The 27,856-nt window shown below is 36.1% G+C and overlaps 1 protein-coding gene across 1 annotated transcript; it reads left to right on the top strand.

Moving 5' to 3' along the window:
• The first annotated feature begins 646 nt into the window (after window positions 1-646).
• Window positions 647-23,983, top strand: POLK (DNA polymerase kappa). The gene is made up of 14 exons (XM_054397250.1): window positions 647-808; window positions 2,674-2,793; window positions 7,592-7,744; window positions 8,028-8,159; window positions 9,873-10,026; window positions 12,108-12,329; window positions 14,009-14,133; window positions 14,340-14,506; window positions 17,903-17,935; window positions 19,284-19,380; window positions 20,621-20,792; window positions 21,626-22,567; window positions 23,708-23,759; window positions 23,899-23,983. Exons 1-14 carry the CDS (start codon window positions 671-673, stop codon window positions 23,981-23,983), a joined length of 2,592 nt encoding a protein of 863 aa, XP_054253225.1. The 5' UTR covers window positions 647-670.
• Window positions 23,984-27,856: the final 3,873 nt, after the last annotated feature.

The following is a 27,856-nucleotide window of genomic DNA, read 5'->3' as shown; positions in this document are numbered from 1 at the left end:
GAAAAGAATGCATGAATTTTACTCTGCATTGAACAATAGGGCTTTGTTAAAAACTTTTAACTGAAACCGTATGTTTCTCTAAGATGAGCTTTAACACAGACAAAAGTTTTGAATTTTGGCTAGAAATTACAGGAAAAGATTTTGTGTCTTGTCTCAAGCAGGAATGAGGACTAAATAAAAATGGTCTTCTGCAATTTAAAAAAAAATGGTTTTTGTGTTTACTGTAATAATCTAGTAAGCAGTATTTGTGTTTAAAGGCTGTGTTGTTTCATTTGACAAGATAACATCCGGGGATAAAGTTCATATGCATGTGAAACGTAGTAGCCTTTTGCTTGATGGTGCTCAGTTGTTTCTGTAAACATATTCTTTAAAAGAGTATGTTTTTCAAGTTAATGAAAAGTGAAAGTCTTTCTGTCTCTAAACGTGAGTAAAGTTACAGTTGGGTTTATTTGGTAAGTGTGGCAGGTTATCCACTTTACAGAAATATACATCTTCGTATTTATGATAAGCATGTTGTTTTCTGAATAAGATACTTATTCTATTAATACAGCAAAATAATTCCTTAAACTTTTTTGTATTGTTCAACTGGAATTTAGAAACAAATACATGATTTGAATTTTTTTTTCCAGATATTAAGTGTTAGAAGAGCTACTTCTTTTCAAGAAGTCCTATGGACAACATGAAGAAAGTTGATAACAGTTCTTGCAGTGATGGAGTTCTACTTAGAATGGGCCTCAATGATAACAAAGCTGGAATGGAAGGTTTGGATAAAGAGAAAATTAATAAAATCATCATGAAGGCTACCAAGGTTGGTTTACTTCATAAGCCTCTTTTGTTCCGTGTAGATGGAGGCCTTCTATAAAGCAATGCACGTGTGGGAAGGAAGGGAAGGAACTGTAGCTCTCTGGGTACCATAGGGCACTGTTGGACTCACCCACAGGGACATGGAAGAACACAGCTGAGTACATCCTTAGGTGTGGAATATTTTGTCTGAAGCAATACATAAATATTATGGCATTGTCCAGAGGTAATTGTGAACATTTCAGCTTCCTTAGGCCTCTTTGTTTTCTCCTTTTCCATTCCTTTTACCTGCCTCATCATTACTTAGCCAAGCATATCTACTTCTATTCATCACCTTCCTGTAGGTGATGAATGTGTTATAACCTCTTTTTTATTCTAGTACTTTAAGTAGAATTTTGTGTAATTACTGCCTGTCTTTTTGACTGTCTTCTCAATGTTTGAGAGACATTTGTGGCCCCACAAATTTACAAAATATTTAAATATTAGTCCTCTTACTTGTTACTAGAGAGTCTTCACATAAAGCTATATGAGGATAACACTTTATCTGAGCAGCTTTGGGTTTTCTTACACTTTTGTATGAAAAAAAAAGTGAAAATATTTCATTTGATGTTGCTGTGGCCCTAGGATACATGCTTCATGTTTTGCTCTTGAATTCTATGTTGACTACTGTTGCTCTGTGGTAAACGGCAGTGGGAGAAGAAAGTGTACTACAAACACCTCTTACCTGTCATTTTTTTTTTTATTGCTTGCATTTTCACCTTGATGATACTTGCTATCTAACCCCTTACTGATTAGATGTTTCTTCTTCTGTTCACTCTCTCTTGAAAATGTAGTGGTTTGTGAGACATTTCCCTGCTAATGATATTTGGATAAATTATTTTGTCAGAACAGTTACTGATTCATTCCTGGTAGAATGAACTGTAAAGTATGCTTTCGAAACTGATATACATGCCTATAGGTATTGTAATATATTTCTCTTAAAAAAAAAAAAGGCAAGAGAATGTGAACACTAGATACAGTTTGAGAAATCTGAAAAGAAGCATTTCTTAAGCTTTTCTTTAGTCTTCCGAATTCCTACCTCAAATTGTATTACAACAAGAATTCATAGCATATCGGCTGTGAGATACTGCAAGAGGTGTAAAAAGCCCCACAGCTTAACAACAATCTTAAGTATTTGGTTACTTCCCACAGAAACATTTAACATTTTGGGACTTATTTCTTTCAGTGAGTCTCAGCAAATCATGTTTGATTGCAGAGAGGACAATAAGTTTAAATGTGTGTCAGATATTGAAAGAAAACACACCCTACTTTCTTCTGATTGGAGATCTCTTGTCAATGAGACAATGACACATTACAGTCTTGTCATTTGTTCTTGTTATCATTAATGTAAAAGTGACTATTTTTGCCCTTTATATAAATGCTTAACTCTTTCTTGATGGTGGCTGATTCTTGGGATAAACGACAACTTAGTAGCACAGGCTTTGAACTAAAAATTTGTCCAATTTTTCAGATGAGGTGCTTTGGTAAAAGACATGCAGATGTTATTTATCTTTTTATAAGCTAAGCAAACGTTTCAAGAAAAATATTTTAGCTGCTGGTTTTGGATTTTCTTCTTTTTTTCTCTTTCATTATATATTCTCTGCAATGAGTCTGGAAGAGAAGTGGCATTGTATGTCCTCTACATGATTGTTTTTTTAATGTTTTCATTACATCTCCTTTTATTCATGTCTCTTCTCTATCATTTGCATGAAAAACCAAAGCATGCATTAGAAACTGTACTGTGTTCTTCATTTTCTGTAGTTAAAGGTCAGCTGTGATTCTTTATAGGAAATGACAGGTAAAATACTTTGTGTTTTTGCCATTTTCTTCCAGGGTTCTAGATTTTATGAAAATGAACTTAAAAAAGACCAGCAAGTTAACCAACGAATTGAAAAAATGATGCATCTAAAAGAAAAAATTACAACACAACAGCTCTTGAAAGCACAGCTGCAGGTACTAACCCTATAAAGACTACTTGGAGAAGGTGGTGGATGACAAACGTTTTACTGTGTTCTACTTTATTGCACTAAAATCTGGAGATAAGCACAATATTAACAACCATTTTTATGTTAGCTGTGTAAGTAAAAGTGCATCATATTTTGATGAAGTAACCTGATTAAAAAATTGGTAATAGAAGAGATGGCAAAATTATTCTGAAATGTTCTGTAAATAAGTAAAATAAAGCAAAGTGAGTCCTATTCTTCTAAGTCTGAGCATTTTAAAGGGATGTCATGGTTTATGTATATGTTTTGTTATCTAGCTTGTTAATACATTTGTCATTGAGTTTACTTGTTGTTTTTCTACTATATGTGTGTTTGTGTTAGTCACAATTGTCAGCTCTTCTGGGTATTCCTTATTTATGCTAATTAATTGAAAAATCAAGCAGTCACAAAAAAGTAGAAGTGTCCTCAGCTAGAAAGATGGAAGTGTCTTTTCAAATGCTAACGACAGCTGACAGTATCCAGAGTATTACTGGGTATGAAAAGTCATTAGAAGGAAACAGCATCATCAAGGTTGCACACTATACATTCCTAAGCACAGCAGTTGCCCGAAGGAGCTTAATTCTTTTCCTTTTTCATTTGTACTGTGATTCAGTCTTTAATTACATGATTGCTTGCTGTTTTTCCCTAACAGGATTCCTGCTTCATTTGGTACACAGTGCAGACAGTGTTCACAGAATGGGCAATTACTCAGTATTTACTGCTGTCCCCATTGTTCAGTGGGTGGCCTCGAGCTTTATTTGTTGTACACTAGACTAATCTGGCTTTGAATGCAGAGTTACTGATTTCCTCATAGACTTTTCTATATTATACACCACATACTGTGAATTCTTTAAATTATTTTCAATACTCCAGCGAAATAGAGGGATATATTGTAGGTGAGCACATGAAGATTAAACAGCCATTAGTTTTGAGTGCCTTTGTCAGGATTATAGGTCCTGAGCTTTAGTCTCTTTTTTGTTCATTGCAGATTTACATCACTTCTGTGAGTTAGATGCCAGGAACTCAAATCTGTGCCCAGAAAAGCTTGCAATTACTGAGTACCTCTGAGAAGTTTTTATAAGCCCATATGCCTCAACTATTCTTAGCTAATCTTTAACATGATTCAGTTAAATCTCTGCTTGTCTGTTTTGGTTTGTTTGGTCTGGTAGTTTGGGTGTGTGGGGAGTTGTTTTGTTTGTTTTTTTAGTTTTCTGGACTTGTTTTTAAGTAATACAATTATGAAAAAATACTTCAATTTCTATCCTTCCTTCACCACAGAAATTTTAATTTTACAGAGAACAGTCTTAAAAACAAATTAGGTGAATGACAAAGATCCCATTAAATTATTGTGTGGTTATGTAATTAAAGACTATATAGTGCACATAGAATCATAGAATAAGTTGAGTTGGAAGAGACCTTAGAGATCATCTAGTTCCAACCCTTCATGGGCGTGGACAGCCCCTACTAGACCAGGTTGGCCCCATCCAACATGGCTTTAAACAGTTCCAGGATTGGAGCCTCCACATCTTCTCATGGCAACCTGCTTTATACCATGAAAGGGATAAAATTTAATGGCTTTGAGTAACTCCTGCTGTCTTTCCCTGAACTGGATTCTTTCATCTTGCAAAAAAAATTTTTCCCCTTTTAATTCCTTGTATGAAAATTGCTTTCTGTAAAAGAAAAAAGAAATTCTGGGACCTGAGTTTCAAACCCCATGTTTGAAATCTTTATGCCACTTGTTCAAATAGTAGTGTTCGTTATTCCCAATGGAATAACTGCTGAGTCAACTGCCATACTACATGAGAGCTGTCATTAGAAGGTAGTAGCATAGAATCACAGAATTGCTTTGGTTGGAAAAGTCCTCAAAGATGATTGAGTCCAGCAATCAGCCTAACACCATCATGGTCATTAAACCATGTCCCAAAGTGCCATGTCCCAAAGTGCAATGTCCACACATTTCTTGACTACCTCCAGGGGCAGTGACTTCACCACATCCCTGAGGAGCGTGTTCCAATGTCTGACCATTTTCTCTGTAAAGAAATTTTTCCTAATACCCAACCTAAACCTCACCTGGCAAAATTTAAGGCCATTTCCTCTTGTTCTATTACCTGATACTAGGGAGAAGAGACCAACCTCCTTTCAGGCAGCTGTAGAGAGCAATGAAGTCTCCCCTCAGCCTGCTCTTTTCCAGGCTGCTCCTCACCAGACTTGTCTTTAGACCCTTCACCAGCTTCATTACCCTTCTCTGGACCTGCTCTGGCACCTCTCGTGTCCTTCTTGTAACGAGGAGCCCAAAACTGAACCTGCTCTTTGAGGTGCAGCCTCTCCAAAGCCCAGTACAGGGGCACAATTACTTCCCTGCTCCTGCTGGCTAAAAACATCTCAAAATCTTGGATTTTGTTTCCATCCTCCGTATGCAGATAAGCTCTGTTCATGATTGTCGTTACCTTCAATTCTTCATCAGAAGTTCTGATCCTCTTGCACTCTCCTCTCCTTTTTAATTTACCCTATTTGAATTTTTAATTTCTTCTCCCACATCCCCAGACTGTCATCAGTCCTCTTTCCAGAGCAGTCCTTGTCTATGACCAGAGTCCCCATTGAAGTCACTAGTCTCCTGGCCCAGCCAGTCTTTATCTGTCTGGCATCCTAAATGCCTCCCCTTTTTCATGTCACTTACCTGCCAGCTACTCTTCTACAGACCATTATCTCCACCATTAGCTTTGCAAGTCATGTTTGGTTCATGTGTGTTTTTTTAATCAGCTTCTCTAGGTCTTCAGAAATGGATATATTCAGCTCTTAGTGTCTTTCTTTCATTATTGTTATTGTCTATTGAGTTCTTTAACTCTTCTTTTTAGTATTACCCTCTGACATACCATTTATTGTCCTAAATTTTTAAAGTGGCAGGTACTCAGAATTACAAAGGTATCTATAGTTACTTCATGAGTAATGGAAATTCTCATCTGCAGATCAAATCTTGTTTGTGGACTGGTTAGAGGCTCAGATACAGCTTCCTAAGCTGACAGTTGATGTAGGTGCTGTTAAACACGAAGAAACAGACAAAATCTCCACTGTCTGTATGTGGGACTAAATTACAGCAGTTGCTCTACCAGTGACCCTTCCCCAGCAGAGAAGGGGAATCTGGAAAAGGAGAGAAAAAATGCACAGGTTGAAATGGAAGTGTATCTAATGAAATAGCCAAACTGGCCAATGTCAATTCAAAGTATATCGAGTTACACTCAGCCTAGCAAAGGCAGAGCAGTCACACTGAGCAGGAAAGCATTCCTCAAGAGCAGAAGGAAAAGGAGCAGGGTCAGGAAGAAACCAAGCAGGAGGCTCTAAAAGGAGGCTCCCAACTCCTTAGCAAACTTTCCCCTTTATATAGTGTGATGTTTATGGGGTGTAATACAGCGGTAACAAACTTGAGTCAGCTGTCCTGGCTGACTCCAAACTGCTAATGGCCAGCAGCTCATGGCTGGCCTATGATGCTGTACCAGCAAAACCAGGGCATACACTGGATCTGTTCTGTAGAAAGTCTTCTTTGCAGAAAGGCGTTTACCATCACTGATTTTGCAAATACTGGAGATTAGAAAATAAATCTTGGTGGTGGTGATTTTTGTATGGTTTTCCGCTTGTGCTTTCAATTCATGCAAACCAGTTTTCACAGCCTTAGGGAGCACACTGCACTTTTCTGTATGGAATAGCCTAGTTTGAGGCCCCATTCTAGCTTTTCATCCTTCAGGTCAACTTGGAAAAAAACAGGGAAACAAATGTAAATTATTACGCAGCACTTCAACTTGCCTTGGTTGAAGTGTCTTCAGCTCCAAAGATGAGGTTTTCAGTAAGATTTTTATGTTTTTTATTAAGCAACCCTGTGAAAAGGAAAGATGGAGAAATGGTCTTCAAGTAACTGTTTAAATAGTGCATCAACATTCCTTCTCAGGACCATAAACTCATTGCAAACAATCCAGAGACTTTTCTTCCATGGTACCTTGAAGTTATGAGTATGTTTGTGTCCTTGTGCTTGCAAGCAAAGTGAAACTTCTGTTGCTTTTCACTGCTCACATTTCTTGAGTTTTATTATGCCTATTTGGTATATTGGGGTTTTTTGGTTTGCTTTTGTTTTTCTAGCAATAGCAACCTTTTGTTGTGTAAAGTGGTCAGAATAATCATTAGTGTGGTTAGATAATCACAGTTTGGTAGCACTTCCTTTTTAAAAACAAATAAATATTTTTTCTCTTTTACTTCTAGGGGTGTTGGAAATTCTCTAATACCATGTTTTCAACTTTTTTTAATAACTTGTATCACAGTATGCTATATATATATGCTATAACTGCATATTCAGTGGTCTTATAAAGGTTCTGTCCAAATCAGATGATGTATCTCTTTTTCTTTTATTTTCTTTCCCTTGCCCCCCTCCCCCCAGTGTTTTTTTGTTTGTTGGGTTGTGGTTTTTTGTCATGCAGTTTCGGTAATTTTTGTTGTTTTTCCATTTGCTACAGTAGAGTTTTCTCTGAGAGCAAGTTTTGGAAGCTATTGGCTTGGTTTGTTGTTGATGCTGGTTCGGTGAGGTTCTAGGGTTTTGGTTATTTTGGGGGGGCGTTGTTTTGGTGTGGGTTTTTGTTGTGGTTTGGGTTTTTGTTGTGTTTTTTTGGTTTGTTTTTTTTTGTGGTGAACTATATGCTGTATGCATTTGAACTTCTAGAATTGTCTGTACTGTTTCACTTTTGTCACTTTAATAGTTTTTTACTGACCATTTTTTTTCCATTCAGGTGGATAAACTTGTGACAGAACTGGAACAGAGCCGTAACCTTAGCAATACGATTGTACATATTGACATGGATGCCTTCTATGCAGCTGTGGAAATGAGAGACAATCCAGAGTTGAAGGAAAAGCCCATAGCAGTGGGATCAATGAGTATGTTGGTATGGCCCAATGTCAAGCTAATATAGAAATCAATTACATGACTCTAAAGCCTGATAAAACATATAATAATAACAACGTAATATAAAGACACTGTTACAAAAATAGTAAGAGGAAACGTCTGTTCTTAGACTAGGCCATGTAAGATGGATTTGATTCTTCAATAAGAATTGTTCTGATGGAAGTTTGGAGGATGTAAACAGATTGGTGTGTGGAGATTATTTAACACTAAACTTAGAAAAACACTTGCTTACTGAACATTTAATTTATTTAATCTCTCCTAAGTCCACCTCGAATTACCATGCTAGGAGATTCGGTGTACGTGCAGCCATGCCTGGATTTATTGCCAAAAAACTATGTCCGCATATAACTATAGTACCATTAAACTTCGAAAAATATGGCAAAGTGAGTAAAGAGGTAAGTCTGAAAGTGCTTTATAACCAAAATTCAGTGTACTCTAAGTGATCCTGCTTTGACAGGGGACCCAATGATCTCTTGATGTCCCTTCCAACCTCTAATATATTGTGATACTGTGATACTTGGTTTTAGGCTTTGTCAATACATGAGTTCTAGATAAGACTCAAAGTGGTTTTAAATATTCAGGGATTTGGCTTTGAACGTAAATTAAACAAAACATTAGTGCTTTTGGTCAAGGAAATAAAAAAAGCATTGCATTCACCCATCTACCCATTTTAATGAAGTCATTAGTGATGCTGGTATGAGATTTTAAAAACTGTGTAGTGAGCTAGCAGTACCACCTGAGCCTTATTATTCTTAAAACTTCAAAATCGTGGAGCATAATTAATTACTGGTAAGCTGCAAGCACATAGGAAACATGGAGATAATTATTTCATGCAATGAATAATCATTTTGAATTCTAATTACTGGATAGAGAAGAGCGTTGGTGAGTTCTAAATAGAGATTCATTTGTTTTAAAAGAAGGGACTTAAAAAGCAAAAAAATCAGGGAGAAAAGAAATCATGTTTTGCTCAAATGGAAGTAATTTTATTTAGTACCAGAAGAATTACTTTATGCTACCCAAAGCCTTCTTTAAAAAAAACAAATAACAAAGCATAGAGGGGAAAAAAAAGAAAATGGCCTTTACGGGGTCTTACAGCAAACTAGTGCATAACCCAAGCCTCTTGACTTCAAAAAAATTATGACAAGCTTATTTATTTTTATGAAGCTACAATCTTTCACATGAATAACATACACTAATTACTAGTTTTTACCTTACTCGTTTTCCTCACTTCTTCGGTACTGAAGCATGTATTAATATGAGTGTTTCAGAATGGATTTGAACTCGCTAAGGATGTTGGATTTAATTTGTTGTTTGATAGAGTTAATTATTAAAGTTTCAGTTTCTCTTGGTTTTTTTTAGTTTGGTCTTTCTCTTGGGATTTGGATTTAAAATATTTTAATGTATTTCATTATGTCATTAAAAGTGGAGCAGTGAATCCTACCTTTAATCAGTTCCAGAAAGATGGAGTGCATATGAACAAATGTTGTGATATGTAAGATTTTTCCAAAACTGATACAGAAAACATGACACAGTCAAATTTCCGCCTTCTTTAAAATACAGAGGGAAAAAAAAAAAGAGAAAAAAAGATAGTAGTTTTATTTTGAATGATTTGTTGTGTTGTCTTTCATGAAAAGCACTTACCACTAATTTTTTTTAACAAGTTTTGCCTGTGGCATCAACCAGTGTTCCAAACCATTGGCTGTAACCTTAGTTTGAATGTAATTTAAGACTTTTTAGCCTCACAGTGAACAGAAAGATGTATCATTGCATGTGCTTTGCTGAGTTCCCCGGTCCCCAGAGTTTCACGCAGGTGGTTACTGTAGTGTCTGTGAACCTAATGCCTGTGGAGTCCTTATATGCTGATCTTAAGGACCTCTGAAGTAAAATACGCTACTCAGAATTTGTTCTCACTTATCATCAACATCTCGCTTCTTCTGAGAAGCAGTACTATAATTTTTCAGTATCAATAAATAATTTGTTCTATAAATATTTTTCATATTGATTTGTTACCTTAATGTTTCAGAGTACCTTTGTTCACCTCATAATTGTGTGTCAAGATTTGCTCTTATAGCAACAAGGCTTTAAACTTCCACTATGTGTTTATCAAGGTTAGAGAAATACTGACTGAATATGACCCCAATTTTATGCCTATGGGCCTGGATGAAGCCTACCTGAATATAACAGAGCATTTGGAGGAAAGAGTGAACTGGCCTGAAGATAAAAGAAGATTCTTTTTCAACACAGAAAGCACTACAGAGAAAGGTAAGCAAAATTACTCTCTTTTCATGTGTCACTTGACACTGAAGAAGCAGGTGGTTTCCATTAGAGACCATTAGCAGAATGATGATGGCACTAAGCTGTAGCAGCTTCAGAATAGCACAGAATTTTTTTACAAGAAGAATCAATGTAGTGAAATCTGTAAGTACCGTAATATAGAATCTATAGTAGAATTTCACTTATAATTCCTAATCACCTGGATTAGGAATTATCAAATCTTAATATGCAGTGTTCTATGTCAACACAACAATTATAATCTAGACTCAAAGTTCATATAAATGAATACAAGTTACTCCCTTAGTCCTTGGAGGAAGCAGATGATGGTGGAGGTGTCCCTGGACACTGGGGGGTTCTGGTCACACTATCCAGCAGCAGTTCTTGTCCAGGTTTCCCCTTAGGACTTGAACTGTTTGGTTCTCCTCATGGTGTGCTAGGTGTCGTTATGCTTCCCTGTTCTGTGTTGGGGTCATAACACCACCTCGTTGGCCAGGTGCCTGTGACCTTCCAGCCACCAAAGAAGGGAGTAATCACCCTGCTTTCCAGAAACCTTGAGTTTGGTATGGAAGAGAAGAAGAAACCTGTTTGCTTCAGCTACTTGATGCACAGGCTTGATACGGCTTGATAATGAGGGGAAAGGGAACAACTATGTGACCTGCTTGGTGCCAGAGAAAGGCTACTTGCCTTATGAAACAGTGTTAGTTATGCTAACCATATTAACAGGGTTTGTGAGCCCAGGCTGCTGTTCACACATGCATATAACATAAGCTTCACATAAGCTGCACCCATTGAAAGTGTAGTTACTTGAGTCCTTGCATTCATCCTACTGTATATTGTCTACCTCCAGTTTGTTAGTTTGCAAGGTGACTTCCTCTGCTACTCACCTGTGCATAAAAGTATGCTGCTAATGGTTTAGACTTGGAGGACTCTTTTTTTATTGAATAACAGGCATGAAAAATGATAGTGAGCTTATTAACCCAACTTTTGTGGTTTAGTTGTGTATTTTTCCTTTACAGTTCAACATGATAATTTTGCAAATAAGTAGAAATAGTCTTAACGACTTAAGGAGGTATAGAAGAAACAAACATACTTCCTAAAAGGTATTCATATTTTGCAAATATGTTTCCTAAAATGCAAGACTACAATGTATAAAGTCATCAGCACTGTAGGAGTTTCAGTATTGCTTGAGATATGTCTGGATTTCATTTATCTGTGGAAGATGGAATTAGCACTACATGCACAGCTGTATACTTAATCAGGAATAACAGAAAAAAAAAAAGAGTCAGACAAGTGATTGACTGATGCACAAATGAGAATATTTATCAGTATTTTTGAAAGTTATCTAAATAACCATTAAGAGGATAATCAAGGATACATTACTTCTGAAAAGCATTAATAGAATAGAAAGAAACAAACTGATAGAGTCTTTACAAAATAAATATCACAGATGTGTCTTCATGTGCATCTTCATGTTTTTCTGACATCTTTGTTCTTCTGAAACACAAACAAGCACATGGAATGTGAAAACGTAATAGTGAAATTTATAGTCAGACAGTTTGGTGCTGTCATTACTTGTTCTTTGTCACTGCAGCTGAAAGCAAGAAACTCACCAAGTTGATGGTTCTAGAATTAGATATTCCAGAACTCTAATTGTCTTTGAAGAACAGTAAAAAAAAACTTCTGGAAAAGTTGGTTTTTGCTGGTTTTATTTCCACCAAACAAAAAAGAGGGAGCATCTGGCCTTTACTCTGTTATGAAACAACACAAATGGCAAAATTTTGATGTTTTCTTCTACTACAGCAACAGGCCATTAAACCTTATGCTTTTCTGGAAGCCAGTTTCCTAGCTTTCATTGTCAGCCGAGCTCAAATCACGTTAAGAACAAAGCAATTACGACTCTCCTTTCTTCAAACAAAAAAGGGATGGAATTGATTTGCTTATATAGCTTTGGGTGTTTTTTCCAAACAGAAATAAAAAATTGCTAATGAACTCTCTTCAATCATTGCAAAAGGAAATTAATATATGTTTTATATGGATGGATTGATTAATTGTGTTTCTATCAAACACAGATAAAGATGATGTAAATATGTCTGCCAAATTTAATGGAGGTGGATTCTCTTCTTCACCGCTACTGTTTGAAGACAACACACCTCTGATGGATGACCATTCTGAACAAAGAGATGGAAAACAATCAGTGGAAAATTCTGTAGTCTTTGGAACTTCTGCAGAGGAAGTTGTGAAGGAAATTCGCTTTAGGATTGAGCAGAAAACTCATCTGACTGCTAGTGCAGGTATTCAGGCACATAGGGATAAAAATAACGCTTTGGATTTTTGTAATTTCCAAATTTATACTCTAATTTCAGAGGCATTAATTAAGAAATTAGCATTGCCAACAGCATTCTTGTGCTGCAGAGAAGTATGCTTTCTTTGAAAGTCTGAAGAGACTGTGACTTAGAAGTGTTTCAAGAAGAGTTACAGCTATCAAAGCCATTCCTTTGGTTTTGTTTTGGTTTTTAATCATAGAAACGGTTACATAATATTTTTACTTCTTTGTTCCTGAAATATAAGTAGTGTAAAAGAGTGATCAGTGTGCTCAAGAGCTAATATTAGCACTGGTGGTTGCTTTAGTACTTCATGTAAATTGTTTTCACGAACCAATGGTCAGAGTGAAATCTGTCACTCTTGCTAAATTACTGTTAACTTGAATCCATATAATTATTTCAAACAGTTCTCCACACTGTTCCTTGCTTAAGGCAGTATAAAAATTCATTAAGGAGTTAATTCATAGAGGAGAAAAGAGATGTTTGAAATTAATAACGTATTCATTACCTTTTTATATCAGTCATACAGGTCTTAGATCTTTTGACTTGATTCTGTGATTCTGTGACTTCAGGCAACCTACCTGTAAATCTCAACTCATAATAATCTGGATTAGATCACTAAAACAAGTGTCCCTAGCCATTTAGTTTGGATGCCATCCAAACTGTCTTGTGAACCAGGTCAGTGAGGGATCAGCGTGTGCTAAGCTTTATGAAGCAGATACAGAAGGCAAGGGAAGTGTTGAATGTAAACAAAGGTACAGGAACAGCTAGTAAGAAGCAGCAGCAGCATGAGTTCCCCCCTCCCATGTATGTTCAGTCTTCTACTAAAATTGTGTATTTCCAAGGGCAGATTATTGTTTAGAACAAAACATAGATTTTATAAGCGTGTCAGGGATTTTAAACCAGAGAAAAAACCCAGAAAACAGAAGGCTTATTGGGAAAATAGCAATAATCAGTAATAAATAGAATTACTTCTGCAAACTTGAATATGTTGTATAACTGTGCAAATAATATTTTAAGATGCTAGGGCTGTAGTGCACAATAATTCTACTTTTCTTGCTAAACCAATTCCAGAGTTCATTTGTAAACCAGTTACTTTGATAGAAAAGAGCAATCATTCCTCAAACCCTACCAATGTCAGTGACATACATATATATATATATTTATATATTTCTGAAAGACCACATTGCAGTGCATCGTCTTGTTGCTGAAATACAAGGAAGAAATATCTCCTTCCTCTTAAGAGTTCATTGTAACTGCTTCTGCAAGCAGTCCCTTTTGTCTTACCGTAAACACCATAATAAAATCATTTAATCATGTAATTGATGTTATTTTTAAAGACTTGGCATTTAACCCTGCACAACTGATAAGTGCATGTTGTGTTACCCTGAGTGTCTTAAAATGCTAGGTAAACTTTACCTGGTCTATCTATTATATTTAATTTACCACATGCATTTGTGTTCTCACATGTCTATTACAAAAATGGTTTTGCAGAATTGTACAGATCTGTTTGTCAGTTATTGTCATTCTTTTTGTTGTGCTTAGTCTTTGTCAAATGTTGAGGCTACTTACATGCTTTTAAATATTGGACAGTTGAAATTAAACTCTGTTCTGTCTTTTGAATATGGGTTTGTTTATTTGTTTTTAAGGAATAGCTCCGAATACAATGTTAGCAAAAATGTGCAGTGATCGTAATAAACCTAATGGGCAATGCAGAATTGTTCCTGAGAGGCAAGCAGTGCTAGACTTCCTGAAAGATTTGCCCATTAGAAAGGTAAGAGACATACCATGACATTTACTGTGCAATTATGTATGTTCCTTTGTTTCTAAACGCAGCAATTCTGCTGAAGAAATAAACTTTTCAAGGTAATCTGCCCAGTTTGTGTTTGATTCCAATTGTTCTTGGTATTGAACCTGCAAATGGATAGTTTCCATGTAATGATACATACTCTTTTTTTTTTTTTTTTTTTTTTCTCCAAGGTGCCAGGTATAGGGAAAGTAACAGAAAAAATGCTAAAAGCCCTTGGAATTGTGACTTGCTCTGAACTTTACCAGCAGAGGGCACTGCTTTCTCTTCTTTTCTCAGAAGCATCTTGGCGTAATTTCTTGGAGATTTCCCTTGGTTTGGGTTCAACACATTTGGAAAAGTAAGTTTGAAGGTTTTTCCCTCGTGCATTTACATTTTTGTAATTTTTTGTTTGCTTGCTTGTGTTACACACTACACATTTTAAGATGTTTTATTGACAAATACTATGAAACTTTGGCTTGTGACATCTGTTTTGAAAGATCTCTGATATCTGTTATTGTTATACTTGCGTCTAAGATGCAGACATTAAAGGGAAAAATTTTATACTGCCATGTCTAATATATGAAATCCAACAAGTCTGTCAGAGAAGTTGTGCATAATTGTGTATTGAGACAGCAAATTAGTTTCATTCAGCGTAATTTTATAATTCCTAAAATAGCTAGAGAAATTATTTATCCTAAGCAGAGATGTTCAGTCCTATTTATTCTATAAAAACAATATGCATTCATTGGTTTTTATTATTGTAATAAGACTCTAATGAAAATCATGTTGGTATCTGATGTTCTCTGCTGGTAAATTGTGTATATTTCTAATGAAAGTAAGTGATGGTTCTGTATCTCCTGTCATCTTTATGTACATATGTGTAGTATCAGCTAGTGAGTTTGCTGAAATAGAACTGAAGATTTTTATACAATTCTTCCCTCAAGCTCCATACTAATTTAATGTTTTTCTAGCCTCCTGTTCTGACAGGAGAAATCAGTTTTACTAGAGAATACTTCTTTTCAATAATATGCGTGTTTTCCACGTTTGTTCTGGATACAGACATGCAACACCTGTTCTTAAAACCGTAACATTTTGCTGTGTGTAACCAAGAATTATACCTTAGGAATGACCCTTTCTTTAAAATATTCCTTACTGAAACATTCTATCCTTCCCAAAGTGCTGAAATTATACTTTAAAATTACTTGTTCCAGTGCTTTACATACTTCCAAAAGACCTATTCTGTATTATTGTTGTTACTTCTCTGACAGTAATATCCTATTTCTTCCATTGGACTACAAAATATACAGTTAGCAGTTCGTAGGCCTGTAATTTGCCAGCACAAATCTTTGTGTTGTTTCTTTTTTTCCTTCAGAAACATGTTGACTTGAAACAAAATACACAGTAGGAGTGACTTTGTGAAGGTGACTTGATAAGAGATAAAACACGATTTTTCAAATACTGGTTTCTGTTAAGATAGTGCAGCCTCAAATGGTCTTTTAATAAGTGTTACACTCCTTCCCCTTATTCACTCTGTTTAGATACTATATACCTAATAAATAATTTTAAAAACAAAAAATTTAAAGGAACATTTGAAATTATCATTGTGAAGGGGAACATCTTTTTAATGGTGTTATCTAAGAAATCTATTTATTTGCTTTGTTTTTATTGGCACCAACTTGATTTTGGTGATTTTGAAGTGGAAAAAGCAAACCCTTATGATACCAGGACCTGAGTACTCAGTACATGCTTCATCTTAGGATTATTCTCTTTGACCACCTTCTTTTAGGAAAATCTGATGATACCATGTCTATTATTTCCAGAAGAAGGACCTAAAAAGAAAAAGTTCAGCAGAGCTACTCATAAGCACAAGAGTTCACAGTACCACAGTATATCAGAGGTTGGAAGGGACCTCAAGAGATCATCAGGTTCAACCCCCCTGCCAGAGCAGGATCACTTAGGGTACTCTGCACAGGAATGCATCCAGCTGGGTTTTGAAAGTCTCCAGAGAAGGAGACTCCACAACCCCCCTGGGCAGCCTGTTCCAGTGCTCCATCACCCTCACTGTAAAGAAGTTTCTCCTCATGTTGAGGGGAAATCTTCTATGTTCTAGTTTGAACCCATTGTTCCTTATCCTGTCACTGTGAATCACCAAAAAGAGCCTGGCCCCCTCCCCTTGACATCCACTCCTCAGACATTTATAGACATTGATCAGATTTCCTCTCAGTCTTCTCTTCTCAAGACCAAACAGCCCCAGGGCTCTCAGTCTTTCTTCATAGGGGAGATGCTCAAGTCCCCTAATCATCCTCATGGCTCTCTATTGGATTCTCTCCAGCAGTTCTCTGTCTCTCTTGAACTGGGGAGCCCAAAACTGGATGCAGTGTTCCAGGTGTGGTCTCACCAGGGCAGAGTAGAGAGGCAGAAGAACTTCCCTAGACCTGCTGGACACACCTTTCTGGATACATCCCAGGATCCCATTGGCTCTCTTGGCCACAAGAGCACATTGTTGTTCCATGGAGAACTTGCTGTCCACCAGCACTCCAAGGTCTTTCTCTGTGGAGCTGCTTTCCAGCAGGGCAGCCCCTAACCTGCACTGGTGTCTGTTGTTATTCCTCCCCAGATGTAGGACCTTGTACTTGTCGTTATTAAACTTCATGAGGTTTGCTGCACCCAGCTCTCCAGCCTGTCCAGGTCACGTTGGATGGCTGCACAGCCTGACAGGTGTCAGCCAACCCCCCAGTTTTGTATCATCAGTGAACTTGCTGAGGGTACTCTCAATGCCCTCATCCAGGTCATTGATAAAGATATTGAACAAAACTGGACCCAGTACTGATCCCTGGGGTACACCACTTGCCACAGGCCTCCAAGCTGACTCTGTGCCATTGATGATGACCATCTGAACTCTGTTGTGGAGCCAGTTTGCAATCCACCTCACTGACCAACCATCTATGCCACATCTCCTGAGCTTTTCTATGAGGATGTTATGGGAGACTGTATCAAAAGCTTTACTGAAGTCAAACATATGACATCCACTGCTCTTCTCTCATCTACCCACTTGGTCGTAACTTCATAGAAGGCTGTCAGATTAGTTAGACAAGAATTCCCCATGTTAAATCCATGTTGGCTATTCCTTATAACCTTCTTGTCTTCCATGTGGTTAGAGATGACCTCCAGGATGAGCTGCTCCATCATCTTTCCAGGGATGGGGATGAGGCTGACTGGTCTGTAGTTGCCTGGGTCCTCTTCTTGCCTTTTTTGAAGACTGGAGTGACATTTGCTTTCTTCCAGTCATCAGAGTTGTTAAAGGATGCTTGATTAAACCCAGAAGAAGGAAAGAACCAAACAAAACATTAGCACATCACCTTTAATATGGGCAGTAATTTAGACAGAAAGCAAACTAATTCCTCAGATAAACAAATACTCAACTGCACATAGAAAGTTCAGGATTGTAACAGCAGTGCTTCACAAGTGCTGCTAGGTGAGGCAGCGTAGGATTTGTAGTTGGTTTTGTTTTGTTAGATTTTGTTGTTGTTGTTGCTCCAACTGTTTATTGGTATTTGTGGTTGTTATATGTCTTTACTTCATCAATAGTGGTTTAAATTTTTGTTAAAAAAATTCTCAATTTGACTCCCACTTAAACTTTAAAGTAAAGATCTGTTCAAAAGACTTTTGAAGCATGATTGGTTTACTTGGAATTTATTGAGAAGGTAACAGTTCTAGGTAAAATGAGCATAATAAATTGTTTTTCTTTTTAAAGGGATGGAGAAAGAAAAAGTATGAGCACTGAAAGGTATGTCTCTTTAATAGTGAAAAATCACATTAATCACTAAAACCTACATCATATAATTTTATTGAGTATTTATTTGTGTTAAGAAACCGCATGTAGAATTGGCTCACTGAATCAGATCCAAGCTTTCATTATTTTTTCCTTCCATTTGCTTCAGAATACTATGGAGGTTATTACATCATCAGTTTCCGTGTTCTCTTTTCTCATTGTCTGATTCTCCTAGCGCCTTTAATATATCAAAGTGGTCTTTAAGCCCTAACAGAGGATGGACATTCATAAGGGCTACCTTTTTTTCATATGTTTCAGTTTAATGTCAGTATCAGTCTAGTGGCCTGCAGTCACATGCAGGCAAGTACAACATTATAGGTAGATTTGCAAAACATACAATAATTTGGCACAGTTAATTAAATTTGGTTACATTTCCTAACTTTTAAATTTTTAGCAATGTAAAGTTCCTTAAGGAAATGGTGTATTTAATTTCCAAGTGTTCATTTTTAAGAAGGAGATACTGCAGGGAGAGAATGTAGAGCACCATAATAATTATACCTACCCTCATGTGTTGTTACTTCTTAAAAAAAGAAATTAAGAAAAAATCCTTGTTCCTACTGAGACTTAATACCTATGGGCAGTTTATGTAAGCCCCATAAGGCTTGGTACCACCAGAGCTGGCAAATTTCTGGCTGGTTTGGAGAATTCCTGTTTGTCTTAAAACAACTACTAACTGAAGGTTGCCTTTCCACTCATGGTATTACTAAAATATAAATGCACAGCAAAAAAAAGAATACTGTAATTCCTCTGGTAAGAAGCTCTAGCAAAGGCAGTTAGGAATGTTTTTGGCAGAAATACAGATTTTCCTCCTCTGAGGCTAGACTAATTATCCTTGCTGGCATCTTTTTTGTAGCATCTGCATTGTATATTTCTGACACTTGGCTCTGATGTTGACTTTCTAATCCTTACTTTCTTCTGATGTTAGCCAGCACCATACAAAGGAGATTAAATACAAATAACTTGTCTGACCTTATGAATTCAGTTGGTGTTGGTACTCTGTCTTGCAAATACTAACAATTAATGACCTTAAATCTGATACATTTTCAAATAATGCATGAAAAATTGAAAGCCAAATTGTTTCATTCTTTGAAAGGCTTTGCAAACATTTTGAAGCTCATAAATGTGCAGAAATATTTCCATATAATATTTGTGTTAATACTAGTTTTTCCTTGAAGTAAACACTCAGACCTATACAGCCCTCTTCTGATGTAGCTTTGTTTAACTGTATAAATAATACTTTTAGATGGTAGCCACTGAACAAATTTTAGAATTCATCCTTAAAAAAAATGCCTCTTTATCTTAGAACATTCAGTGAAATAAACACAGCAGAAGACCAGTACAGATTATGTCGAGAACTCTGCAGAGACCTCGCTGAAGACCTACAGAAAGGAGGGCTTAAGGTATTTATATTGTTCTCTGTTTACTTGTGAAAAGACAGCACTGTGCTCCAGCATATTAAATGAGGCATTAGTGTGAATGCTTTCAGCAGTGTCATACCATGCAATATATCTCCTGAAGTCTCCATCCTTTAATTTGCAAATATTTAGAATTATTTAGGCAGCATTCTGATATTGTTCAGGGGCTATCTAATAATATCATGGAAAAAAATAGACTAGTTAACCAAGTTATTTAGTACATAAACATTTTATGCTAAAAACAATGTTTATAAATAAATAATAGAGATGATAATACTAAACACCTTGTTTCCCATATTCATACAAGATCCATTCAGTAGCTAGTAGTGTCGTTTCAGAAGTCGACATGTCCCAGATTTGGTGAAAAGCTATTCATACCGTTCAGTGGTATGAATGGTAGAAGAAATCTCTGTATTTCTTCTCCCCAAGTTCTATTTATTATCTGTAAAGAACAGTTCATGTTTTCTGTGGTAAAGCAAAGAGTAACATTCAAGGTATTAATGAATTGTAATTAGTCTTCTTCAGTCATTAAAGATTTTTTCAAATCTTTTTTCAAAAGATGACAGGTCAAAAGCAATACTATTAGCTAAAAAGGTCAAAGGACCAGCTTACAAAGGCACCAAAACAAAAGGGGTGACATTTGTTTACATTTGGATGGGCGTGCTAAATCACAGTAATGGTTTGGAAGGTGTCTCCAGGGGAATATCTGCCAAATACAGATGCTCGGTGTTACCCTGATAGCACCATGCAGAAGGTGCATTTGCATTTGCATTTCAGCAAGTTCTTAATGAGACATCACTTAGCATCCTTAGTACTTTTCTCAGCAAAGATAAGATGACTAGCAGTGAAAGTTGCCAAGTGAAGAAACAATTTTTTTTGTAGACAGGGTATAAGTTGTGACTGTAGTCAAAGCATGAACTCTATAGAATGAACATGCACAGGTGGCAGATTGTCTCCTGGGAACCATAGCCACGTGACCTAGTTCAGAGAATTCAAGTTTAGCAGCAACTTAGAAGCAAGTGCAGAATTTTGCTGACAAATTCTTGGCAGCACCCCTTGTGCTTATACAGATAGGCATATGCTGTTGACTGTGGCTTGAGGGCAAATGTATAGGTGATGCATAGTAATTGTTTCTATGCTGTATATGCTGTGTATACTTAGCCTTTTTAATTTTTAAATTTTTTTAACCCTCCTTATTTTTCTTTTTTTTTTTTTTTTGGTTTAGGGTAAAACTGTTACCTTGAAGCTAAAGAATGTGAACTTTGAAGTGAAAACAAGAGCTTCAACTGTGCTGTCTTCTGTTTCTACTGAGGAGGAAATATTTGCTGTTGCTAAAGAATTATTAGCAACAGAAATTGACAGTTCAGCTCCTCACCCGTTACGGATAAGACTTATGGGTAAAATATTTCAAACTCATTCGTCCTTGTTGGAGTTAGACCTTACAGTGCATCAGAGTAATAGACTGTACTCTGAAGTAAAATCAGTATAAATGGATTTATCCTTTCTTCATTATCCTGCTAGTTTTCTTGGAGTGAAGCAGGTCTGGAACGCTGAATGGTGATCCAAGAATGTTTTAGTAATTGAGGTTGTACTTTTCCTACCACCTGTTAGCCCTGGAACAACATACACATCAGTATGAGAGTAGAATCTTAATGCATAACAGTTCTTAATTCTGCTGCCTTAAAAGACCTTTCAAATCTGCTTATCAGCACAGCAACAGATGGTTTCTGTCCATAACCTTTTTTAGAAAAAAATCTTTAAATAAAAGTGCTTATTGATTTGAAGATACTGTGTTCTGCCAAAAGTAAACTCTTTATTTTCATTGTAAGACTTGTGCGCTGCAGGTGCTTGTAGATTCTAATTGAACATCTAGTGGGTACATAACACTTAACTCATTAATGGAATTGGAATTAGCTGAATGAACTAAATAAATGTTTTGGTGGTGAAATTTCATGCAAAACTCTCTTTCAAACTGAATTTTGTTTAGCTTTTGTTATGGTGCAATCTGTTAAAAACTCATGGATATTGAAATTATTAATATGGTTGGGCAAGTGTTTCAGTCTCATAAAACTGTATGGACCTTGTGATCCATTGGTTGCATTTGCAGGTAGTATAACCTCCATTTAGATATAAAATGCCCTTTTATTGAGTGGATGTATAACTCAAAAGGTGTTAATTAAGAACGAGTATCAAGTTTTTATAAAGTTAATGTTATGTTTTTCATCATTAGGTGTACGAGTGTCAGGATTTTTAAGTGAAGATGAGAAGAAGTACCAACAGAAAAGCATTACAAGTTTCTTAAAATCAGGAAAAGAAATTGGTCATCCAGAGAAGTCCAAACAAGAATTTTTCACAAAAAGCACAGAAGCATCTTCCAGAGGGAGTTTTTTTGATAAAAAGCGAGCTGCAAGGCAACTAAACAGTGAGAATCTTTCTGCTAACCAAACTGTAGGTAAGCAGCTCTTTCATGATAGGAAATCAGCAAATTTTGTGGAAGAAACAGAGAAAGTCGCAGAATCACAGAATTCTGATGTGTGTAAGATCTTCACCTGCCCTGTTTGCTTTGAGGATCAAAGCAGCAATAGTTTGGAAGAGCTTAATAAGCATATTGATGAGTGCCTCAATGGGATTTCTGTTAACAATACCATGAAAATATCCGAGAATGAAAATTCAAGAGAAAATAAACCTAACATTGTCCTACAATTTAAAAATGAAAATGTTGATGAATGTCAAAAAACCAAGACAGATCAATTACCCAGAACAGAGCAGTGTGCGAGTACATCTGACAAGTGTACAAGCAGTAGCACAGAAAAACTCACTCAGATAATACCTGATAAACCTCACAGAGAAAGACAACCTAGCAAACTCCGTGATATTGCTGGAAACATGTATATGAAACAGTGTCTCTTCCCCAAAGGAATTTCACATGACAATGAAAACTATTTTGGAAAGACTGAACATACAGAGGAACCTACTTCATCCTTTCTGTTTGAAGCCAAAGAAGATGGTGTTCTGGTTTGTCCAGTTTGTAATTCAGAACAGAAATCTACTAGTCTATTGTTGTTTAACAAACATGTGGATATCTGCTTAAATAAAGGCATTATCCAGGAACTGACAGAAAAAAAGGATTTTCCTACTAAAACTTACAGTTTGGAAAACTCAAGCAGAGTTGGTGAGTATGTTCATTAGGTTGTATGTTCTTGTTAAAATTTCCTGCTTTTTGGGACTTTGACATTTTTGGCAAAAGTTCATTTGAGTAAGACCTGTGTAAAAATGAATATTTTTATGTACAAAATATCAAATCCATTTTCATGACAAACTAAATTTATTAATGTGATGGTAGTTACACAATGCTTTCCCATTTACCACAATTGTGACATAGGACTTACTGTTCATTTTTGTAAATTGCATGTTTGCTACCTGCAACCATGTTCAGAAAGGTGTTTGTAATGCTACTAAGATTTAAGTGAAAATCAATGAATACATCTTCAACTGGGATTGTTTCAGAGATTCAGCTGACAGAAAAGTTCCATTATGTAAAATGCACTGCCAAAATGAAGGAGTTGACAAACTAAAGCACAAAGACAGGAACTTGCAAACCTGCTTTAACATCTAGTAAAATATATCACATAATTTCACCTGTAACATGACAAACCAGTAGCATATTTATTCAAAATACATTCTGGTTTAATGAAGAGTTAATTTTTGTCCAAATTAGACAAAATGTAGATTGTTGTCTGCTTAAAGTAATTTGTCCTTGATCTAAACTGGGAGCTTTACAAAAGGAAATGTAAATGATAGTGTGTTAGAATTATCAGAACACAATTAAGACTTACAGTATGAATCTCCTACACAGAAAATTTTAAAAGTATTGTTGTTACATTTGCAAACAGGCTTGGTTTCATGTGAAAATCCTGTTGTTGGCAAAGACTTTTTTTCTCCATGCAAGATGGAAAAAAATTAAAACATTTCCACAGACTTGTTGAAAATTGACTATGTTGCACTGAAATATTTTTAAAACTTAAAAAAAACCCCGGTTCAGATTAATTCCTTAGAATTCATTCAAGTAAAGGCTTCTTGGTTTTCTCTTTTAATAATTTTCATATAAACTATAGTAGTCAAACTGCAGATCAAAACTTGTTATCTGCTCCTTGACATGGGTTAAATTTGGTTATGTTAAAAAGAAAAGCTTTACACAAAACTTCTAAAAGTTTTTCTAAAAGTTCTGCCGTGTAGGTTCTGCCATGTGTGTAGTTTCCGAAACATTCTTTATTGGAGTAATTAATTTTGTTTATTTCCAATTACTTTTCAGAAGGATTAAGCAGAGGACAGCAATGCACAAATCCATCACAAGGAACAAAAAGGTAAGGATTTTTGGGAAATTTGTGTGTCAATTGATTTTAAAATAATAAAATTTAAACAATCTGCAGTCTTGTAAAAGTGGTGTGGGTATGCACGGTGTATTTTAACCTCTTACTGTCTTTCTTTCTTTCTTTTACTTAGGTCTGGACTATCAACTTCACAGTCATTGTCAAAAAAGGCCAAGTCAAGCAATTCAAAACATACAATTGAAATGTTTTTTAAATGACTGTGTAAAAATGTATGCTGTACGAAGTATTTCATAGTGTTTTATGATTGAAAATTGATTTAGCATTGGCAGTGGGTTGGATTTAGGTGCCCTTGTCACTTTGAAACCATTGAATATCTATGTAAAAAGAACATGATGTTTGATGTGGAAGAAGAGGTACAACTGATGCCATTTTTTTTTCCTTTGAGTATAACACTTTAATTTTCCAGTTGTTTTGAGAATCAAAATTTCTTAGCCCTTTGTTTATGTTGAACATGTGAAACAAGCAGCCTTGTGAATTCTCTCTGCTGTTCAACAGAGCTAGGAGATTAGAGCTGCCATTGAGAAAGCCTGTAGGGCAATGTCCCTAGAAAGCAAGAATCATTAGCTAGGGTGCCAGGCAGTGCTTTCTGAAGGTCCTCTTCCAACACCTGACATGCCATCTTCTCTGTTGCATTGGCCATGGTACCCACAGTAGCTCAGGATGATACTTTTCCTGGACAGTTCCACAACAAGTTTAACTATGGTATTAACTGTGTAGTAACAAGAGCTGAGTTGCTTGGTATCTCCTTAAGAACATTTGTCTTTACAAAAAAATTGGTTGATCTTGCATTTTCAAAGGAAAAGAGGGAGAATTTAAAGCACAGTCAAGATTTCATTGTTATCATTGAAAATTACTTTGGTAGGAGTTGGTGGACCAGCCCTGAAGTACTCATTGTGAAGAGATACAGGATGACTTCACTGATGTTAAAAAATGTTTTAAAATCTATTGATGAGAGAAGGATTGCTCCAGGCTAGTCAGACAAATGTTGCTTGGTCCTCGGCCTTTCCAAAGAAACTGAAAGCTTCAGTTATCTTTGCAATTGTGAAATTGTGTTACTGGCCTGTAGCACTAAATTTCTTATGGTGCAATAATAATATGAATGATGTGCAAATATACAAGATGATGATCCTTCTTCCTGTTTACCTAACTTTTTTGTTAAATATATTTTTGAGAGCATATGTGGAAAGAGGAAGTTGTAAAGTGCAAATATTTAAAATATGCTTCTTCTATTTTTTCTGTTCACACCAAATTGCTTAAATTATAATAATAATTAAAAATTAGACATATAATTTATTATGACAGCTATTTCTTAAAAGTTATGTAACAAATGTCAAACCTCATATGAATTACAAACTGCTTTTTAATTGCAAAATCTTTACAAGAAGTAGCTGCTATAGAAGCATCTCTCTTAATGTTTTATTGGAAGCACTGTGGGGTTTCCTTCATTTTTAAATAAATGTTTTAGATGCCCATGCTAACTTCATAATATGTTTTTTTTTTTTTATTCCAAACTTAATGAAGTTATTTCATCATCTCTATCTGCTCAGCTATTTGTTTGCCAGATGCCACTGTACCCACAGCTCTCATGTCAATGCTTCCTTGTTTGCTTTGGACCCAATCAGCTGGACTGGTTCAGGACATGTAAGCTGATTTGGTTAATTTTGTTGGTGTTTTGTTTTGGTTTGGTTTGGGTTTTTTTTTTTTTTGGGGGGGGTGTTTGGTTTTGTTTTTTGTTTTTTTTTTTTTTCTAAACCAGGTCAGTAAACATTCAGTGTGAGCTGTTCTGTTGACAGGTGGGAAATGGATGCCTTTGGTAGGAAAGAGATGAAAGCAACTGAGGGAACAAGGACTTATGCTACCACTGCTGTTTAGAAAGTGAACCCTGTCCCTTCATTACTTTGTGTCAGTCTCATTCAATAAAGTGTAGAATCTAAGTATTACTTTGTGTGTATTTCTTTAGAATGTGTATTTTTATATATGCATACTTAGCAAAAGGTAAACTGCTGAAAGTGCTTGAATAAAGTAAGTTAGTTTGGCTTAGCCTTGGATTTTATCTTACCATCAGTTTAAAAAAAAGTGTCATAGAGTCATCTGAATATCATGAAGTTAGGATTGTGGATTATGTTAAAGTGGAAATAAAATTCAATGTTATGCTAAATCTAGAAATATCTGTCTTTTAAGACGTGTGTAAAAATTAGCCATTTTGAAGAACTGATGCAGTGTTTACAGAAGGTGCTTGGTGGGATTATTTTAATGTCTTCCATATGAATGAAAATGCAATGCAAAATGGAAGCCTTTTTCCACCCCCACCTGTTCCTTCTAGTTTCTTATACCACATTTCTAACTGTTTTTATCTAGGAAGGCCTTCAGTACATGATTTAAGTATTATCATAAACTTCTGTGATACAATTTTTTGTCTCCATTCTTGTGGAGAACTGTGTAAGCAATGTTTTTGGTTTGTATTTTTCTCTGTATGTGTGTGTTGTATAAGTTACCCTCACTTAAAATCTCTTTTCATTAGCATCTGGAAATTTCTTTATAGCTGTGCATCATTTCCTGTGTCTGCCACACTTGCTATATCCACAGTTCTGTAGCATGGAAATTATCTAGGCTGGCAGCTGATGAGGATTTTCGTGTAGTGTACCTTTCTTGTTTAAGATAGATTTTATATGCATCCATATATATGTATACTTTTTCTTGAGTTCCCCTTTTAGTTAAAAAATACAGTGGAAAAAATTATGACATTCCTGTGATTTTAATGTTCTTCTCTCCACCGCTTCAGAAGTAATGCAAGCAGCAAGTGCATGACCACAAAACATTTGTCTGTAAGGAAGATGCTTGGTGTAAATGGGATGGCCATAGACATATGCCCCTCAGGAAAAGACTCGCTTGAGTTTATCTTGTGAATTCTTAATACCCAGAAACTGAGGCTGTAAAATAGCATTTTCCTGTTGAATGTGTTTAATGGTGTCCGTAGTAATATCTTCATTTACCTTTGAGTTTTGAAGTATCTTGCCTACAGGTTCTTGTACCATGGTTGGATATCCCAGTGAGCTGGTGTCCTGGGCATCTCTGACATGTCTTTTCTGATTACCATTTGTATACATGAACATCTGCTGAGACTGGACCTCCCCATGTCATTGTTCTAATTACTGCTCATAAGAAAAGGCAAGTGGCAATGAGTAGATGTAATCCTAAGTGATGAGAGGAGGAGCAAGGTTAACTCTAAGGTGCTGCAGGTGCAGGGCTAACAATTCATGCACCATGGGATTCAGAATCCTGTGGAGTTTCATACTTTGAATAAAAGCACACAGTTTAATGCAAACGTAATAGCCACTACCTTGTATTCCAGGTATCCCTTCTTTTGCATGGCATAATTGTTGCTTGATTATTTTTCTTCTTTATGGACTTTGTTTTCTATTTATTACTATTGTTATTTAAAATATTAAAAACATGCTCCAAATTCCTGGCAGAGAGAGAGCTTTATGAAGTCAAGTGAGGAAGATGTCCAGTATTCCTTTACTCTCGACTTTGTTCTGGATTTTACGTCTCTGTTAGTTTCTGCATCAACCTCCTTGGCAGGCTGCTAGAACCATTCAAAAGAGTCAGGACTGTAGGAAATTGTTACAAAATGTGGCAAACTTGCTAATTGCTAAGTTTGAGTGCATAAAATACAGTTTTGTTAGCAAAGTTAGACAAGAGGCATGGGATGTGCTGTGAAATAATATTGTATGACAGTAATTAGAACTGGAAGGTAATGACTGGTATTTCCAAACCATGTGTAAAATTACAATTCTGGTTTAAAGATTCACATTGTAATTTGTACTCTGCAAGGGTGGGGCTGCAAATCTGTTTCCTTCATCAGCGCCAACTTTGTATGCAAACTGATCATTCCATAGTTGTCTGCTGTCTCTCATTTCAAAGAGGAGCGTTCGTGTTCCATCAGTGGATCTGTATGGCTAGCCCTGTCACCATATAGAAACAGAGTTTGTAAGAAGTTTTGCTGGAAAATTTGACTCACAGGAGCAAGTAAAAGTGAAACAGCCATGATTCAGCTGCAGCTAAATCAG

Source organism: Indicator indicator, chromosome Z, assembly GCF_027791375.1.
Source record: "Indicator indicator isolate 239-I01 chromosome Z, UM_Iind_1.1, whole genome shotgun sequence".
In the NCBI taxonomy this organism is placed as follows: domain Eukaryota; kingdom Metazoa; phylum Chordata; class Aves; order Piciformes; family Indicatoridae; genus Indicator; species Indicator indicator.
The sequence above is the reverse complement of the archived record's forward strand: the minus strand, read 5'-3'. Positions and strand labels throughout refer to the sequence as shown.